A 20,213-nucleotide genomic window follows, 5' to 3' on the forward strand; every position below is an offset into this window, starting at 1 on the left:
AGACGACCACTTTTGCCTCCGGGTCATGGGTAACTGGGTCGAACGGGTTAAACCATACTACATCAGTGATCAGCCATATGAAAATATTAATGTATAGGTATATATAAACATGTATTTTAACAATAAAAAATGTATAATTATGTTTTATATAAAATATCTTATATTTAATTTATATTTTTTAATTCAATTTTAAATTTTTATTTATAAACAAATATTAAAATTTGCAATTTAAGGCCAAAAATAAAAGTTTTTTTGAAAAAAATAATGGGACAACCCACGTTAGAACATATAGATGTTAAAAAGTTACCCAAAACCAAAACAAAATTCACTTCAATCAGACATTGGAATACAAAGTTATAGCCTTCTAAGTTTACATGCACAGTTACTATACATCCCACAACCCGGTCATCGGGTCAAATGGATCAACAGTCCAACCATTCGAATCAGACAGTTTTTGACGCAAATAGAATCCAATCCCCCCCAACCAAAAGAAAAGAAAAATAAATAAATTATTAGGGAAGTGTAGTATAAGAAAAACCATCTTTAAAACTCAAATCAAAAATTACATAAATCAATGACGACATTTGGGAAAAGAAGAATGGGGAGAGGAAGATAAGCCACCTAATTAAGCAAGAAACAATTCCTAAATAAACAGAAGAAGAACATCCTAAATTAGAAAAATGTGTTTCAACGGTCATTATTGTCTTAGCTTGCGCTTCTTTAGTTTTCTTAACCTTTCCCTTCTCTCTTCTTCTTCGATGAGGCGAAGCTCTCTTTCGTCTTCCTCTCTTGCAATTTTTGCACTGCAAAAAACCAGAGTGAGAACCAATATATGTAGTGCTAATAATGACGCGATGAGGGGTGGTCCAAACCTACCATTTGATGACCCTGCCCTAATAGGCGAAAGAGGGGGAGGGGGGAGGGGGTCCCAACTATTATAAGGCTCAGTTTGGAAAGAGTATAAATACAAATATGTACAGTCCTTCCGAACTGAGCCTAAAGAATCATTACCTTTTCCTCTCTTCCCTTTGGATATCATCGAAATTAGCTTCCATGTCACTGTCATCTTCATCCCTACCAGTATACTTATTCGGGTTATACCTGAAAAAGAGTTTTCCGTGATTACATTCTGAAGCAGCAACAAAAATGACCAGATTTTGGCTACTATATAGATAATGCAGTTGACTTTCAAGTAAACATCCACATGACAACGAAGGCAGAATCTTGTGGACTGAAAAAGATGGCACTTGTACCAAATAATATTTTTCCTTCATGATGGATTAAGAGTTAGATGACTTAGACAAAGTGTAATCAACATCAGTTTTCAACTACCCCATGCCTTCATGCTACCCAAAAAAAACTAGTCTTTAACTAGTCAACTAACCACTCGGTGTATATTCATGATGCTGGTCTAGGGAGACTAATCATTAGCTAGATTGACTAGGTACTAGGTCAACTAAGAACTAGCCAGCCTAGTCGACCTAATCGGCCACAAGCTATTTTAAAATGTTATTTGCTTGTTTTTATCTTTAATTATTTAATATAATATAATATAATTTGCTTCAAAAAATTATAATATAATATATGCCTTCTATTATGTACATGCACATTAGTTACTTTAAGCATTTCTGAGGGCACATGGTTGCGTGATGGTATATAAAAGAAGCAAGGCATAAGATAAAAGGACGATGAAGATGTTCTTTTAGATATTTCAATCAGTAGTGTGCTGCTATGGAATTTCCACAAACAAGGGACCAACTCGGATATTTAAAGTTGCTATCCACCTTTGGAAAACAAAATTGTAACCCATCTGGCCTTCTTTTGTATGCTTGCAAAAGAAAGATTTTAAACTAAATATTATTTGTTTATTGTATATTTATAGTTTTTTATTGAATTATATATGATATTGCATCATTATCTTAAATTTAGAAAATGTATGTACTTTTTATGGTCAACTAACCAGCACTCAGGCACCGTTTAGTACCCACACCACTTAGGAAGACCAAAATAATTAGTTATTGTCATGCTGCATGACAACTGCTTAGATCTAATTTAGTCCAAGTCCAGCTTTCTAAAAACTTCCTGGCTAGAAGATGGATTCAGATTAGTTTACTTCAATCCCATTTTCTGATGACCATTCTTTCAACCACTAGAAGTGAAGACATGACTTTTTTTTGGTAAGCAGGAATTTCATTAAGAGAACAAACAGGAACAACAAACACCAAACCAACAAACTCAAACCAAACAACCTAAGAAAACAGAGAATAAACAACTACACTAGAAGACAGGAAGCTTAAACAAAGAAATCACCAACTGATGCAGTAGGGCCAGAACAAACTTATCACCAGACAGAAACGAGAGAGTAAGAGAGTGTGTGAGAGGGAGAGGGAGAGGGGGTGGAGAAAGAGAAATGAGAGAGAAAACCCAAGGAATCACTCCAAGGGGTCCTAGAATCACTCCATACAGCAAACTTGCTCTAAAGAAATCTTCATTCATTCATTAGCTTCAAAAAGAAGAGAATACAACTATTTATAGAGTGACACGTGTGGCCCTGAATACTGTTCACCGTAATTATATAAATGTCATTCCTTGTCTTGTGCATCAAAAAACACAATAACTTTCTATCTACTAGTGCAAATAAGCTGAAATTTGAAAGGCAAGCCCTACTAAACTAGAGGAACAAGATGTTATAGCCCAGGCCCCACACAGGACTAGTTAAAATGACGAAAATACCCATACTGTCCAAATATACAAAAAATTAAGAACATCCCATATTTGATTCTTCAGCTCCTGCATTATTCTCACTTGATTCAAAAAAAAATTGTCCTCGAGTTTTGAATAACTTGAGGATGAAAAGTTGATGTACCTCAATGACAAAAGGAGTAGTAATTCCCATAACTACTTCAACATACTTGGACTGTAGAGTAGATGTCACACACAAAGCTATAAATGGATCTTGAAAGTAATGTATGTCTGAAATACTACCTTCTATAACCTTCGTTGTTAAATAATCAATAGCATTAGCTTCTTGACCACTTACATCACCAATCACTATGAACTTTCATATCCAAAATCTCAACTGCAGCATTTGGAACTTTTCCTTCAATCTCTAGTTGAGAAATCTCCATCTCTATGTGTCCATCTCCCCTTGGTTCTTCAGCAAAATCTTGAACTTCTGCCATTATCGATGTTGGTGGAACATGTACAATGTCAACTTGTAATTCTTGAATTGGATCCAGTTGAACTTGTAAGGTAAGGTTGTGACTTACTTCCTTACTAACATCTACTACAACCAACACATTTGTATCTTGCCCCACTTACTCTCTTCTTGATCATTAACCTCAAGTTGACCATGGGTGTTGGAAGTTTCTTCTTCAACCATTCTAATCTTCTCTTGGCCTACATTCTTTTGATCTTCAATGTTTACAACTTCTATAAATTGAAATTCTTCATTCACAACTTTATCTCTAGGATGGGCATCGACATGCAAGAAATCATCTTCTTTATCTCCAACTTTGTACTTTTTTCTCATTGGCTTCAAATTCTTTGTTGTAATCAGCTGCTTCTTCTCTATCTTGAGAGCCAATTCAAAGGCATGATGTAAGTTATAAATCTGAATTGTAGACAATTCATTCTTGATATAATCCCTTAGTTCATTCATGAAATGAACTGATTTGTGCCTTTCACTTTCTGTAATGTCACAGCTAATATATAATTCATTAAACTTATGCATATATTAAACTACAGATAGCATACCTTGCTTGAGATTAGTCAACTCCACATATAGATCATCATGGAAGTACTGTGGAATGTACTTTTCTTACAAATACCTCTTCATCTTTGCCCATGTGGTAATAGGATATTCACCTCTATTTTCTAGTCGTTGCTCAAGAGTTCTCCACCATACTTTAGCAATACCCACAAGCTTCATGGGTGCATATCTAAATCTTTGTTTTTCAGACATATCATGCCAATCGAAATATTCTTCTATTAAAGCAATCCAATTAAAGAATGCTTGCATGTCTTCATCTCCATTGAAATTAGGCACTTCCCTTTCTCTTCTAACATTCTTGAAAACCTTACTCCTACAGCCAACATTACTAGATCTACTTTCTTCCACCAATTTCTCAAGTAAATCAACCATAGACCCTTCATATGGTTCATAAGCCATATCATCCTTGATTCTAGGCCCATGAGATTGTTTAAATGATACCCTAGGCCCATAGAATCAGTCACTTTGTGAGAACATGGTGACTAACCATTAGCTCTAATACCAAAACCAATGCAATAGGGCTAGAACAAACTATCACCAAACAGAAATGAGAGAATAAGAGAGGGTGTGAGAGGGAGAAGGGGAGGAGAGTTACAGCTCCATATATATATATAGAGAGAGAGAGAGAGAGAGAGAAATGAGAGAATAAGAGTGTGTGAGAGAGAGAGGGAGGAGAAGAGGAGGAGAGTTACAGCTCCATATATATATATGGTTAATGGTTTAATGCTAGCTTGCACATGTGCTCTTACACTTGTGTCTGTGTCTCCTTTCTCCATCTTTTCTTCCAAAGGTGTGATATTTCTTCTCTTTCCCATGTCTATTCTTTCCCTCATAATTAAAATCCTTAATTCCCCTTCTTTACCCACCACATTCACCAGAATAGAATTCTTCACCTCATCCTACATTACCCTATATAGTTGGAATAAGGGTTTGTTGGCATTGCGTTAGTTTCACAAGCATTCAATCTGTTTCATATGTACATTTTACTTTCCACTGTAAAACCAACCATTTGACCATAAAATCCTTAAATCTTTAGACGCCCAGAAATCCCACAAGGGTTTGTTTCATATGTATGTTTTCCTTGTGGGCTTTAAGTTACCAATCCAAGATTGCAAGGAACTGGCCTAAGCAAACGTGCTCAATCACTTTCTTTTCATTTCTGGTTCAAAAAAAAAAAAGTGCATGCATGCAACAATGAAGATGCTACTTATTAACTGGCAAATTTGAGTCAGGAGCAGTGCACGGTTTACGAATTTTGAACAAATGCAGTTACAGCTCCATTTAAGAACAGATTTGTTGCACCATTACTAAATGCTGCAGTTTCTCAAAAATTAATAGCATTGAAGACATTTAACATCTCCAAACACCACCACAACCCCAAAAGGAAAAAAAATAGGATTAAACAAAATAAAAAGTTAAAAACCTATATGTTGTTGAGCTACATCTAAATTTAGAGCACATATCAGCACAGAAAATAACTCCAGCAGATTGTTAAATTATAAATGCACTCATTGCAACCTCACTAGTGTATGCATTAACAGAAAATACAAAAAAGGAAACATAAGAAAGACTTGCTCAAACATTTTTCTAACTACATCTAAATGTAGAATAACTTCATATCAGCACTGAAAATAACTCCAGCAGATTGTTAAATTATAAATGCATCGCAACTGCACTAGTGTATGCATTAGCAGAAAAGGAAAAAAAAAAAAACTTAAGAAAGACTCACCCAAACATTTTTCGAATCATGCTGATAGCCTGATCACCCTCATCTTCATCTTCTTCGTCAGAGTATCGCTTCACAGGTTTCTTTTTTGGGCGTTGCTCTTGCATGCTTGCACGCACTGGAATTTGCTTAGGGGCCTTAATCTGTAGAATTTAGTAGAAGAAAGTAAATGCTAGGCAGAGAGAGAGAGAGAGAGAGAGGAGATGTAAACCTGAGGTTTTGAAGAAACTGGTTGTTTTGTTATTACTTTATTCCTTTCTGGTTCCCGGAATTTCTGTTCTGAATGTTGCTTTTGTACAGGTGGATGCAACTTTGGTAATGGAGCTTTCTGCACACCAGACTGGGAACTTTTTGCACCTACTGCAGAAGCCTTCTTCTCCACAGTAGGAACAGGCATCTTAGACGGCAAGCCCTTTGGCCCCACTGGCCGGCCAGGCCCATTTCCAGAGTTGCTACCAAGCTCTCTTCTAGGATCAGTAGATGTCGATTTTGGCCTACTTGGAGGAGCCACCTTCTGGACTCCTGCTTTTGGTGGCATTTTGTGGTTCATAGAAACAGGTTTTCTCTCTTCATGACCATTGGAAACTGGCCTGCTAGGCTTGTTCACTAACTGCTTGCTCTTCAACGGCACTTGAGTTGATCGGGCATCTTCGACATCAGCAAAAACCTGTATAAGTTTCCTTAATAAAAATACTATGTATATGGCCTAGACCAACAACTAGATGTGATTGAATAGAGCACGAGTGCACCAGAACCTGGGACAGAAACATTGCGGGGCGGAGGTTCTTTTGTAGGAGCAGGGAATTCTGCATCGTCAGACAACAGAAAAGAATAATCCCGTGTATCCTTGAGCTTCTGCACTTTCTTTTGTAACTACAGAATAGGCAATCCACAGCATTCATTAGAACTCATTACATGCATTTCACAAGGCTACTGAATAACTTATCCAAAAATGGAGTCTTTTTACCTCACTAACAATTTTTGGCGGTTCTTCACGTACAGCAGGCTTAGTTCCTGAAGCAGTTGGAGTTGGGCTCTTTTTGTTCTGTGCCTGTGAAGACAAGTAAAATTATCAAGTGACAGATGCAAATAAATGGGGAATACAAGCATATAATACTTAGGCCCCATTCATTTAGCGATAAATAAGAGGGGGAAAGTTGGTCAATGGGTATCTCTTTCCCATTGACCAACTTTACAATGTTCTTTTTGCATTAAGTACTGGGCCCCAGGTAAAGAGGGCTTCATTTACCTGGGTAAAACTTGCCCATCTCCCAGGTGGGTAAGTAACTTTCCCACCTGGGAAAAAGTTTATAAAACATAATAGGACAAGTTTGCCCTTGTTAACATTAGCATTTTATGGGTAAAAAGGTCATTAAATTACTTACCTGGGAATCAAAAGAACATGGGTAAGTGAACTTACCCAGGTCCAGGTAAGTGTTACCCAGAAAACATTTACCTGGGCAAGTGAGAAATTTGTAAACAAACAGGGCCTTAAAGGAGTTTCACATCCTCCTGCCATCAGAACATATTTAGGCTAGTTGGTGCTACTACCTATTACAGTATCTAGGTCCAAGCTACTCGATCATTTTCCTTGCTGGATTTCTCATCACAATAGACTCCAAAATATTTGGACGGTAAGAAACATTTGAATGGGTATATTTTGGGTAATAGGAGAGCTCCTAGCCGTACCCATCAAATGTAAGGTCCCTACGTAAATATGCATCTCGCAACCAATGGTAAACAGTTAATTGGATAATTTTTTTGTAACACAAGATTTTTTTTATCAGTTTTGTAACACAAGATTTCCTAGCTATACCTATCAAAATTAGGATTCTTACCTACATGTGCATTTATCAACCTGTAATGGAGGGATAAAATGTGCAGATGATGATGATACAACAATTCATCTAAACACAAAAGTTAATGGTAGATATCATATATCAAGGATATTTACTCTCATGCTTCAATTTGTGCTTTGGTTCAAAAAATCAAAGATACATCCAGGATTGAAATCAAGAATCAATTAAATGAGATTATGAGAGACTAATGTTTTATTTTATTTAGAGGCCATCAGTTAATACACTGGCAAATTCTCAGGTTAACAAGTATGACAACACAGATTGAAATCTGCAAGCAGCCACTTCATGCACGAAAATGCCAATATCCAGCCCATGCCTCCCACAACTCCAAATAGCTGGGGGCAACGTTGGGTAATGACCCTTGGCCCTTTATTTTATTTTGTTTTGTTGTGTTGTGTTTTATTTGTGAGTTAATGTGGGGTTTAGGCTTTTGTATATATTGTACTTGATACATATCCTCATACCATGGGATACTAGGTTCAATTGGATGAAATGTAATTTTTATTTCTGCACTACTAATGAAATTACTTGTTAGTTGTCACCTAGCACACATACAGAGAGAGAGAGAGACATACAGCATGATGCAAACTTGAAAACCTTGATGCCAAATGCTGGTTTTCTAGTATTGACTTGCTTTCTTGTATTACTCTTTGAGCAATAACAGGCTGAGAAGGGCCAAAGAAGGATCCATAACTGCATAGCAATAAACAATCCACATGAGGATGACATAATCTAGGAGCAAACTTAAAGATGAAAACCATGTAATCAGCTCAATAACCTCCTCGAACATATAAAATAATGAAGCATTCATTTCCAGCCAAAATCCTGAACTATCAAAGCATGGTATTTATTTACTTCTATAAGAAAACTTGAAACCATAATAACAGTAACCACTAAAACAAGGCATGGATCATAAATACTGATAACTCAGAAGCATGCATCCATACATGCCAATAGACCTACAAACCAATAAAGAAAGCCCACAACCTCCAACTTTCCCACTTAAAAAGGCCCTTGTTTTTTCTTCTTTTTTTTGTGAGGGTGGGGGGAGGGCATTTGATCATTGAATGCATAACTTATAAGTAATTATCTTGTATCTTGGCCTAGATTCATATACATTCATATTCACTAGGTCATCATATAGTTTGTGGACTAAGAACCCAGCCTGCGCCATTAAATATACTTATGTAACTGGATGTATCAAGCCATCAGCAACAGCTATGGCCTGCTTACTAGCAGTCTAAAAATATATGGCAATATAGGTAGCTAAATACTCAATTTAACTAAGCCTTGTCCTAAATATATGTGGTTAGCTACATGATTCCTTTTCATCCATTCCCTTCTGTTTAGGCACAAGGCGAGGCGCACGCCTTTCTAAGAAAGGCACAAAATTACAAAAAATAAACTAAAAATCAAAAAAAGTCAGAAAAATCAAAAAAATCAAAAATATTAAACATAATGTTAATAAAAAATATAAACTTAAATTTTAAAACAAATGTTTTAAAAAACCTACTATCTAAAATTAAAATACATAAACGTAACATGTAAAGCGTATTCAAATGAAAATTTAAAAATAAAAGCAAACATATAAAGCATTTTCAAGCATGCAAAACCCACAATCTCTTTTTTTCCTTAATTGCATTGCTTCAAGTAGCTAATATGATATAAAACATATTGCATTCTTGATTCTCTGAGTCACCTTTGTACCATGCCCCTCGAGGCAAGCCCAAACAAGTCTATGTTGAGAGCCCCCTATTTGCTATTGTTGTTCATTCATTCATTACAATAAAATATCTTCTTAAAAGGCAATGAAAGTTATAAAATCATTATATTTTATGTGAGAAATAACAATTTCAGAGCCTAACATAGACTTGTTCGGGTTTGCCTCGAGGAGCGTGGCTAGGGGTCCGGAGGCGGAGCCCCTGGCCCAGCTGTTAGACTCAAAAAACAGCAAAAAAGCACAAAATTTTAAAAAGGCGCACGCCTGGGCTGAGGCGCAAGGTGCATCAGGCACACGCCTAGGTGCACCAGGCGTGTGCCTTTTGAAAGGGGTGCGCCTAGGACCTGGGCAAGGCGCATACCCCAAAATGCGCCTAGGCACGCCTCAGGCACACCTTTTAAATCACTGTTTTGGTGTAAACTGTCATCGCTGTAAAAGTACATTGATGGAGTTCAACACGGATGGGTTTAAAATGAGTAAACCGTTGGAACTTTTAAAAGTGTGATGATCGACGTAAATACTACATAGATAAAATTGATGTAGTATTTACATTGATTATCAATGTAAAACTCAATTGTGCATGAGGATTACATCAATTTTTTATGTAAAACTTACACTGAAAACAAATGCATGAAAATACAGACCGGGAGTGGAGTTTTACACCAGTCCGTATCTACACTGAAAATAAATGCAGCCTTAGTGTCATATCTATTGTTAAATTTTAGTCCCTTAAATAAATCATTACTCACTACTTCAACCCATGACCTTTTTTATGAATAAAATAACCCATTACTTTTTTTTCATCTGTCCCTATCTCTTCTAAAGCCTTAAACTTGTAACAGACCATTTCTTCTCAGTTCTCATTAATGCCATAGATGGTCTTCCCCACATGTCACCAAACCATCTTAGTCTACTTTCCCTCATTTTATCACCTATTGGAAATCCACCTAGGTTCTTTCAAATATGATCATTTTTTATCCTATGGCCTTATAACTATTATATAAAGTTTTCCTTTTTGTCTAAGTGCTACTCCCATCACATATGACTTTTAAAGTTTTAATGCACCCCTTCATTTTGCCCATCCTGCTCTAATTATATGGGCAGCATCCTCCTTAATATCTCCATTATACTATGGAAGTCAGCAAGGGGTTACATCATGCTGCTGAAAGATGGTAATTAAGAAGTTATTTAAGAGGAATTAATATGGCATGGTCAAAAAATGCTCACTTGTCATATGGAAGTTTCTTCTTCTCTTGGACCTGGGTGGGAACAGAACTAGATTCCTTCTTAATCTTCTTTCTAAGGGATTCTTTTAGCTTTTGCCTTAACTTTAGGTATTCCAGTTCTTCTTTGGTAGGCTTTGGATCCTCCTCTTCTTCATACTCTTCCTCTGCTTCTCCTTCTTGATCTTCCCCATCCTCTTCATAGTCACCAAATTCTTCATCATGTTGATGCAGCTCCTACAGAGAATATAAAAACAATAATAACAAAGAGCAATATTAAGGGGAGGAAAAGGGACAATCTAAACAACTGACCCTTCACTTAACGGTTCATATTTAACACAAGAAACTAGTAGGCTTCAACATAAATCAACAAACTGCTTACAGCTCTACTATAGCCTCGCATCTCTTTGTCAAATCTCCAAGAAGCTTGCTAGATTAATTTGCATAAGTAATATGTACAAAGATCTGATGCCTGAAAGTCAAAATGAAAAGAGACATCACACAAGCGCCCCAGGGACCAAATATTCTGCGTTTTTATCAATCAAATACATAGCTGATAATGAATATTACAGCATAAAACCCTTTCCCGGACTTAATTGTTATTTTACAAACTAAGCCAAACTCTGCTATCATATATAACCCCTCCCCGAGATACCAACACCATTGACAGAAAAAAGGAAGAGGGAAAAACCAACACCGCCTTGAGAGATTAAAAACAAAAAACAAAAACAAAACCTTAATGAATTCAAATCTTTGATGGTCGCTCTAGAATTGCATTTCGATGCTCTATATACTCATGAGCCTTCGTATATGCATCTTTCTTCATTTTCTTCAATAAAAATCGTCTTTTGTGGATAAGACACAAATAGATGGGAGGAAAAACTAAAAATCACGAGAAACCCTACAGCATTGAGGAAATCTCCATTCTCGAAACAGATCTTAGATATCATCCCCTTAACCCAAAATAAAAAAGCCATTCTCGTTTTCATAAAGAGATCCGATCTGCACATAAAAATTGAAACTTGTTACAAGTTGTAAAGTCCAGTCTTACCTGTACAATCAACAAAAAACGGATCAATTGCTCGCAATCCTCAACGACGAACCCTTGATCGGGCGCACAAGTAGAATAGACGAAACCTAATGAACATGCAGATGAAGTAGATCGAGACCCTAGATAGCATATCGAAGACCCGCCTTTCCCGAACGAAAACCCTATCGATAAAGAGGGAGATGCCTCTTCGTCGATACGGCTGTTGTGGTTAACGCACGAGCAAAGTGACCGAAGGAGGAAGGACCCAGAAACAAGCTAGCATCTGCTAACCAGCGCTGGTGGCGTAACACACCCTTGCAACTTCGCGGGGTATGCCGCCACAACGGGCACTAATCGGCGTACTCTTCACGCGCGCATAATCAGCGTACCCTCCATCCGAAAATGTGACACGTCACACGTAAAAGATTTAAAATACTAAGGCTGCGTTTGGTTTGCACTGCAATTTATATGCCTCAGTACAAAATGCATGGGAGCCGGAGTGCAAATGAAAAATGATTCAAATTCTGATTTAATTTTGTTTTGGGTTTTATTTTATTCTACTTAAGTTATTAATTTACTTCATCTGTACCGCAATCAAACAGAATGACGTTAAATTTTAAAACAAAAAGAAATCAGAATTTGAACCCAAATCATTTTCACTATCATAGTTCTGCACTAATGTAAATAAATTTGCATGAAAACCAAACACAGCTTAAGAATTAAATTTTTTTGCTGCAAAGTTTCTGTTTGGTTCGCATGAATAAAGGTTTGGAATTGGAATGGTCCAACTATTTGGCTAGGCAGAATCGAAATCCTATTTCCATTCTTGATGAAACGGCATTCCCCCATTTGAGGGAATGACTATACCCTCCCCCTTCATTAGGGATGAAAATCCATTCTAATTGATTTTGATTCCCATTTGAACCAAACAAGTGGAAGGAATAGAACTAATATACCATTCCAATGGATTTTGACTATAATTCCAATATGAGTTTTGTCATTAACTAAATTTTTGTATTATTTTTTATTGTTTTTAAACATAATTTAAATGAATTTTAAATTAGTGAAAGTTGATTTTAAAATCAATACATTTTTAATAATTTATTTTTAAAATATTATTAATAAAAGTTTTGAGTTATTTGTAAACCATTATCAATGTACATATATTAAATGGAGTTTAGATTAATAAAATTTTGTTATTTTATTAGTACAATCAAATTTATTGATAAATTTTATTCAACTTTAGTAAATGTTAATGTTTTTTGCTAATATTTTATAATTTTAAATGGAATTTAAATAGATTTAAAATTATCATTTTTATTGGTAATAACTATGAATCATTCTATGATTATATAATTAATTATAATTACAACAAGACTTTTATATTTAACTATTAATTATTATAATTTTACTATTATTGCTTATCTTATTTTGATATTTAAATTTATTTCAACTTAATTAACATTTGGAAGGTGGAGAGGGAAAGAAAGATAGAAAGAGAGGGGGAGGGAGAAAGAGATTTAGAATAAAATATTTGGTGATTTGTTTGAAATGTGAGATAGTTTAGGAAAAACTTCAAGTGGGTGAAGACCTTTTATGTATGTATGCATGTACTAGCGGTGACCCGTGCATTGCTATTTAAAAATGTATTTTTTAAGATAAAAAAGTAGTAATAGTGATTCACCAAAGTTTTATATATTTATATTTTGTTGTATATATTTCTATTTTGTTGTATATATTTTTATTTTTTACATAGAAAATAATATAAACAATATCTTTCTTTTCTTTTTTAGTTACTAAATTTTAAATTTGTTCCTTTTATATAGATTATATATTATAAGAAGTACATAAACCACCAACTTAGCATGACAACTAGATGATAGTGGCTCAATTGATAGGTTCTCTAACTAGTTGTAGTAGAAACTTGGAATCAAATCCCATGGCCATGGGGGTTGGGGGTAAGGGTTTAGGGATGCATGGGTGACCCTCTTTTTGTATAGCCCTATAAAGCAAAAAAAAAAGTGCTTAGCATGAGATCAATAACTAGGTTAATAAAAATTCAAAATTGAACTGATGAAGATAACAAAAGGCTCACGTTATGTGTTTTCTTATTGTATTTTATTATTAACCAAAATAATCCATGAAACAAATCTCCATTAAATTAATAAAAACCCGATAACTCATGTAAAAGAGCAATGCCTTTTTAGACTCTTATATAAGAAGAAGATCCATTCACCTACACGTTTAGGTTTTGACATTAGTTTGGCTCCAAGCTAAAGTCATATTTAGGTTGACCCTTAACCAAAACCATATCCATCTAATTTACACCCCTATTTGATTAGAGATAGCGAAAAATGATTCATAGAGGTTTAAGAGGGAAATAGGGATTTAATTTGTTGAACCAAAATAACCCATGAAACAAATCTACATTAAATTGATAAAAAATAGAGAATAAGATTAGTTCATCCCATGTGCGAGGAAGGAGAAAATGAGGAGGTACATGTGAAGTATGCAATGAGAGGACCGCATTGTTGTTCAAATTTTATACATTTTGATCCTTAAATAAACTTTTTTTCTTTTTAGTGGATATTTATTAGGGTGATTATGGGTCAAGTTAGGCCTAAGTTTTTTTATATAATATTTATATTAAATGGCATATATATCCATAAGGGTAAAAGATAAAAACTCCCCCGAAGTTTCTGACAATTATAAAAACCTTCCCTTTAGTTTTAGTTTAATGAACACCTCCCCTTAACTTTTGAAAAGCTCAACAAAAACCTCCCTTATGACACTGACGAGTCAAAAAACATTAGGATAATGCATTAGTTTTTTCCAAATACCCATTATACCATTTTGTAAATTATTTTACATACAATTGTATTGAAATAACCTTATTTGAAACTCGACAAAAACCCTCATTCAATCTCTTTATCCTTTTTCAATATCAACTCAAAGAGATGAGAACCTTGTTTGAAACTCCATTGTCTCAAGAAAAGGGGAAGTTTGAAAGAATCTCTACTATTTTCTTTATCATCTTTCGTCTTTCAGCCATGAAACTTTATCGATTCAAGCTAGGTTGAAAGGTGTTAATATAGTTGGGAACATAAGGCCAAACGAGTGAACCCAAACTTGAATATAATTTTTTAGGGTTACAACACAAGAGTTGCTATATTTTCGGAAATTGCTTATATAAAGGTGGTTCTACTATGATTTCTTTGTACATTAACTGATAGACTCCCAATGTTGGGTTGCCCCATTTCAAAATTTGTAGTTGCTCATGTTGAGTGTGACGTCAAACAAATCTTCAACATCTAGAGGTTCTTACCTCAAATATAAGAATAAAATATGCAAATGTGGCCGAAAAGCTATAATACGGGTCTCTAAGTTAGTAGATAACCCGCATATGCTATACTTCTTTTGTATTGGGTGGTTTTTAGGTGTAATGAAATTTTATTTTCCCTACTATTGATTTTTTTTTCAAGTAAACATATTAAGTTCTTAAAAGTGTAATTTGCTTATATTGCTACCACCATATTTGTTTTGATATTTTTTCCCTTTTTTTTCAAATACATATGTTCAAATTAAAAAAAAATGTATTTTTTCATGGTGTAACACTTACAATGAAGACAATAACCAAGATATTGATTATCCAATGGTAATGGAACAATGAGAAGAGGTAAATAGTATATATTTGAAGAAAAATAGTGGCTCAATTATATAGGAGGAGACAAGTGTTGACTAAATTGGGTGCAAAGGTGGATGGATAACATTTATCACACAAATCAACATGTATAATGGTAGTGGTGGCTCTTTTGCTTATTGTATATTTAAGCTTCTTTAATATTATAGGCCAAACAGGAACAATATCTTTTTAGACCTTTTGGGTAGACCAATTTTGTATTAATGCTCTAATCCACTTATAATTTTGAAGTTGTAATTGCAATTTAATTGTAATTTTGAATATATTTAGTTTTTTAACGATGGCATTGAACTATAAAGTTTAACTCAAAATATATATTGTGTTTGGTTTTGGTAACAATGTTAAATCATGTTATAATTTCAAATTGGTTATAAAGAGATGCATCATTACTTTTCCACTTTATCTGAATTGAATGTAGGCATGGAAAGGATAGGTGCTTTTTATTTTTTTCGGCCAAGTTTGAAAGAGAATATTGCAAAGCTCTACTCTACAGATAGGTATAAAAGTTTGTTTTCTTAAACTTTGTACATTTTTTACAACTTTTTGTTCATGTTAAATGATTTGGCTAGGGATGACGGTTGGTCGGTTTTAAGTGTTTAGATTTGAGACCTACCAATGTCATACCTAATAGATGGGAACAACTTTGGTAATGACTTTTTTCAAGGAGATTAATGTATTTGTACATTTATTCCCAATTCCATCTTATCAACTATTAAGCTATTCATGCTAGTTGTAAACATTACCTACTTATCTTTGCACATGATTAGGGGTGGCCATGAGCCAAGCTCTTCACGAGCTACTCGAGCTCAGATTGGCTTGGTTTCAACCGAGCTTTGAGCCAAGCTCGAAATAAAACTATAGAAAATAATATATATAATAAAAATATAATAATTCTTAATTTTTTAAATATCAAATAAAAAATATTTTTTATATAATTTTTATTTTTATAAAACATTTTTTCTCAAATCGAGCTCGAGCTCAAGGTTCTAGCTCGAACCGAGCTCGAGCCTTATACTATTTGGCTCGGCTCGAATCCACCCCTACACATGATAAACTAAAATTAATTTGAATAGGTTTAGATATATGTTACATAGAATTTTCGAAAAAGGGTGACTTACCCACATTGAACACTTGTGGACACAAAGACTAACTTGACACTTGAGAGATTCTTACCTCTCAAATATGTAATATGTTGCTATCGAACTCCCTCTAAAAGATGAATTTAGGACATGAATGTAATGCTTGATAGTTTAGTATAAATGTTTTTTTTTCTTTGGATGATCTACAAAATTGTTGGCAATTGTCATTGGCTACCTTGTTATGAATGGAACAAAACAGCTTTACATTCCACTTAGATTCCATGTGGCATCTTTTTATGTGCATGAGGTATCATTCAATCTAAATAATCATTGCATTTAGTGTAGTATGAAGTAATTTTTCTCTAGGGCAATGACATGATATTGATCATTCGATCAAATTGCAAATTTGCAATATTTGGGTGATTAAAGAGCTAAAAAGTTCATAGAAGAAAACATGTTATCCCATGTTCAAATAACTCTATATCAGGTTTACCTAGATTGATGTCATTGAATTCATGATCTAATTAGGCTCTCTTATTTATTCACTTGCAACATTAACTTGGGATGAAAATTGCTACTTTTTACCTTCACTTAATATGAAAATAGAGCCCTAATGATTTTAAATTGTAATAGAAATGTTGGATCTTTCTGGTGTTGAGTTATTATAGGTGTTGGTATGCTCGTTGATGTAGTCGCATAGTACATGGGAGAAGTGGTCTTTCATGTTTACTTATGTAGTGGTGAAGATCTTCAAGAATATGCTTCAAATTTTGTTTTAATTTATGCTTTTCTTTAAACTGTAATGCAAGTTGGAGATATGATTGTACTCATATAGTTTGAAGGGTGAACTTTTCCATGGGTATAAAAACAATTATCATAATAAACCTAAGTCAAATTTTGTAGTGTTTGTTGTTTACTTGCCTATTCGTATCATCTAGAATCAAATAGTTTGAAGGGCTTAAATTGTATTCACCAAGATTACCCACTTGGTCTTTTATTTTATAATACTACTATCTATAGGCTACAAAATGACATCAGATGTAAGAAAAATAGTAATTTTAATCTTTTCAACATAAAAAAATGATAGACTTTAGTTAACTGAACATCAACTCCAGCTTATTCTGGTTTATTGGACTGCAATTACATGTACAGTTTAGAGTTTGGATAAATATGGATGTAATGGAAAAAGTAAGATAATCAGTAATAGGTTTACAATCTTTGCTTATATTGATTGAAATTGAATGTATTATAAACACATTCTTGAGACCTTTGTTTTACATAATTTTCAAAAGTTTAAAGTTTCTTCTCTTATACAAATAAATTCAAGTCATAAATATTCTCCTAACTAACTTAATATATTTAAATTTGGGAGAAAGAGACCAAGTTTTTATATAGTTAATTTCTACAAAAGTAAACAACTGCATAAGTCGAAACTTGAACTGCATGGTTAGAAAATGGTGTTCATAGTGTTTTGTGACATTTCAACTGCATGGTTAGCAAAAAAAAGGCATATATTAAATGATAATCAGAGAGCTTTTAATCAATTTTGTTGGGTTTAGTAGGCTCAAGTTATTTTCAAACACTAGACTTAAGTATACATATAACATATTAATGAATAATTTAGTCTGTAACATCCGATATGTAAAATAAAAAACATGCTTTAGTTTATTCGAAGAAATTTGAGATTGAGTGTTTTAACTATTTGTGTCACATTTAAAAACGATTCAAGTCTATATTGATATCAAGTCAAATAAAACATTCCCTCCAAACCCAACTCATACACATGATGACTATATGATCAAGCTCTATGATGAACTTTCGACACTATCAATATTGTACTTGTTGATTACCCACCCAATTACAGTACAATGTAGATCAATTTTGAATGTGTATATCTCACTTGTATGTTGTCAATGTTATGTTTATTTTTTAGTCTAAACAAATAATACAACATTAAGACTCGCTCTCAAAATTAAATTATGAAATATTACAGCATAATGAAAAATGGTATCCACATGACTCCATCATTTCATTATGAGAAATTAAATTGTGTAATATAATAGTCTAACCAAAAAACAAGTGTTCAGAATGATTTCTGATAGAAACTAATATACTTCAAAAATATTGTAAAAGTCTAATTCATGGTTAGGAAAAGTATAACTCTTGACTGTTCGGCTACTCTTGTATCTGAAAAATCATGTTCCGTTTGTGAGCCCGATGATGATTTTGAAGCCCATGTATCTAAAAGACATTGGTGCAAGTTGATGTTGTATATATTCCTATCATCACTGGCTTAAGAGTTAGACCAAGTCATATTTTTTTATGGGAACTCATAAACATGAAAATTACAACTACCCCTACTTTAAGACTAACCTCAGCACTCTAAGACTAACTTACTTGGTAGATAATCAGTTATGGTTTCTCAAATCTATCAATGTTAAGACTAACATCATCAAATGTTTGTTTGTATGGCAGATTATTTTTTATTAACACTATTTATTTACCTTTTTCCTTCGAAGGAAAAAGTAACAAAAATAAATTTATTCAAATTCCTAGCAAGCCCACTTTGGTTTTATTTAGTTTTTTAATTTCCTTCTCTTTTACTTTTGGGTTTTATTTTCCAAATAGGCTTGTATAGAATTAGGTAATCAAATACTCCTCCATGTGGTTTCATAACCTCTTTATATTATGATTTGATAATATTCATTTATACAACAAATTTCAACTTCCACCAAAGTTCCTTTAATATCTGAAATAACACTTATTTAAAGCAAGTCTATGACATGATTATGTCAAATCTAAGATAGCTGTGAAATTAATTTTAGATCTTTTGTAAAGTCTACACAAGGTACTATTACTATGGCTAATAATATGTAAAGTATCATCTAATTAGATATTCCCATTTAAGTTTATTTAGACTACCTAATTATAGATACTATTTGTTTACTTAATAAAAAGAATCATCATTTATATCTTGTTATGCTTAAAAGATAAACAATTATTGATACTATCAATAAGTATTTATTTAATTTTGTTGATTTGCAACAAAAACAATGTTAGAGATATGAAGATGCTAATAATCAAACAACATTATTTTACTGAAGTATTATTTAAGGGCGGATAGGCTTCTCAAATGACAATCTTATAAATATAAAGACTGCTAGTATATAAATATCATATCATATGAAACTTGAGATGACATTTTAGTATATAAATATCATATCATATGAAACTTGAGATGACATTTTAGTATATAAATATCATATCATATGAAACTTGAGATGACATTTTAGTATATAAATATCAGGTTAGAAATACGAAGATTGTTAGTTTATAAATATCAAATCATGTGCAACTTGAGATGATAATTTAGTATGTAAATATCAAGTTAGAGATATGAAGACCGTCAGTATAACTCTGTTTATTTAATACTTATAAAATAACATTTTATCTTGCAACTTGATGTTGAATTTGGATGCTTATGTCTTTGTTAGACACTGATGCAGCTCTTAATTGGGAATATAGCATCTATTGATTGCTCAATTGCACTTTGATGTTGATTTTGTGATGTAATAGCTCTGCTAGACTCTCCTACCACTATTTATTCCTCCCACCTATAATTAGATAGAAATATTCAATAAATATTAAAAAAAACAAACACTCAACCTACAACTAATGTATTTCAAGTTTGGTATATTAATATGACTTGTAAATTATGTGATTATCGTGTGACTTTGTAGATGATTCATTCCCACATGAAACAAAATTGCTTCCTATATTCCTTGGTATTGGCCCTTGACAAAACCCTAACATTGTATCCATAAATTTTGTTTTTAGAACATTTAACTTTCTTATGCTAAAATAGATGTTACTTTGCTAATGGCTCTTCATCCAATGCCCTTCTTCTAGCAACTCTTGGTTTTTCTAATTGTCTTCTTAATGGTGATATTTCAATGAGACTTTAAGAGCTTTCCGACCAATATTTTTTATCCAGTATATAGTGAATTGTTGGTGTATAAGTTGCTAATTATTTATCTTTTCCAACATTCATTGAAATAATCTTTAATTCTTTATCACCTATGGATTTCTATGGCTATTGCATGC

At 33.5% G+C, this 20,213-nt stretch overlaps 1 protein-coding gene across 2 annotated transcripts; it reads right to left on the reverse strand.

Annotated features, from left to right (window-relative positions):
• Positions 1–303: 303 nt before the first annotated feature.
• On the reverse strand, positions 304–11,667 carry LOC104610549 (uncharacterized). Of its 2 annotated transcripts, none has more exons than XM_010277219.3 (10): positions 11,352–11,667; positions 10,683–10,772; positions 10,305–10,537; positions 7,933–8,050; positions 6,466–6,549; positions 6,254–6,371; positions 5,746–6,146; positions 5,502–5,641; positions 1,012–1,101; positions 304–803 (listed from the first exon to the last, which is right to left on the reverse strand). In XM_010277219.3, exons 2-10 carry the CDS (start codon positions 10,701–10,703, stop codon positions 698–700), a joined length of 1,311 nt encoding a protein of 436 aa, XP_010275521.1. In that variant the 5' UTR covers positions 10,704–10,772; positions 11,352–11,667; the 3' UTR covers positions 304–697. The 2 variants fall into 2 exon arrangements, with proteins under 2 accessions (XP_010275521.1, XP_010275520.1); XM_010277218.3 differs by having other exon boundaries at positions 5,710–6,146; positions 11,352–11,618.
• Between the last annotated feature and the right edge of the window lie 8,546 nt (positions 11,668–20,213).

The sequence above is a fragment of the Nelumbo nucifera genome, chromosome 1, assembly GCF_055504915.1.
Source record: "Nelumbo nucifera cultivar China Antique chromosome 1, China Antique-T2T, whole genome shotgun sequence".
NCBI classification, from domain to species: Eukaryota; Viridiplantae; Streptophyta; class Magnoliopsida; order Proteales; family Nelumbonaceae; genus Nelumbo; species Nelumbo nucifera.

Excerpts from the sequence above, each read along its gene's own strand:
- LOC104610549 (XM_010277218.3), bottom strand. The coding sequence starts at position 10,703 with ATGCGAGGCTATAGTAGAGCT. Across the intron at positions 8,051-10,304 it reads AAGAAACTTCCATATGACAA|TTATGGATCCTTCTTTGGCC; the intron begins GTGAGCATTTTT and ends ATTGCTATGCAG. Across the intron at positions 6,372-6,465 it reads CGCCAAAAATTGTTAGTGAG|TTACAAAAGAAAGTGCAGAA; the intron begins GTAAAAAGACTC and ends CCTATTCTGTAG.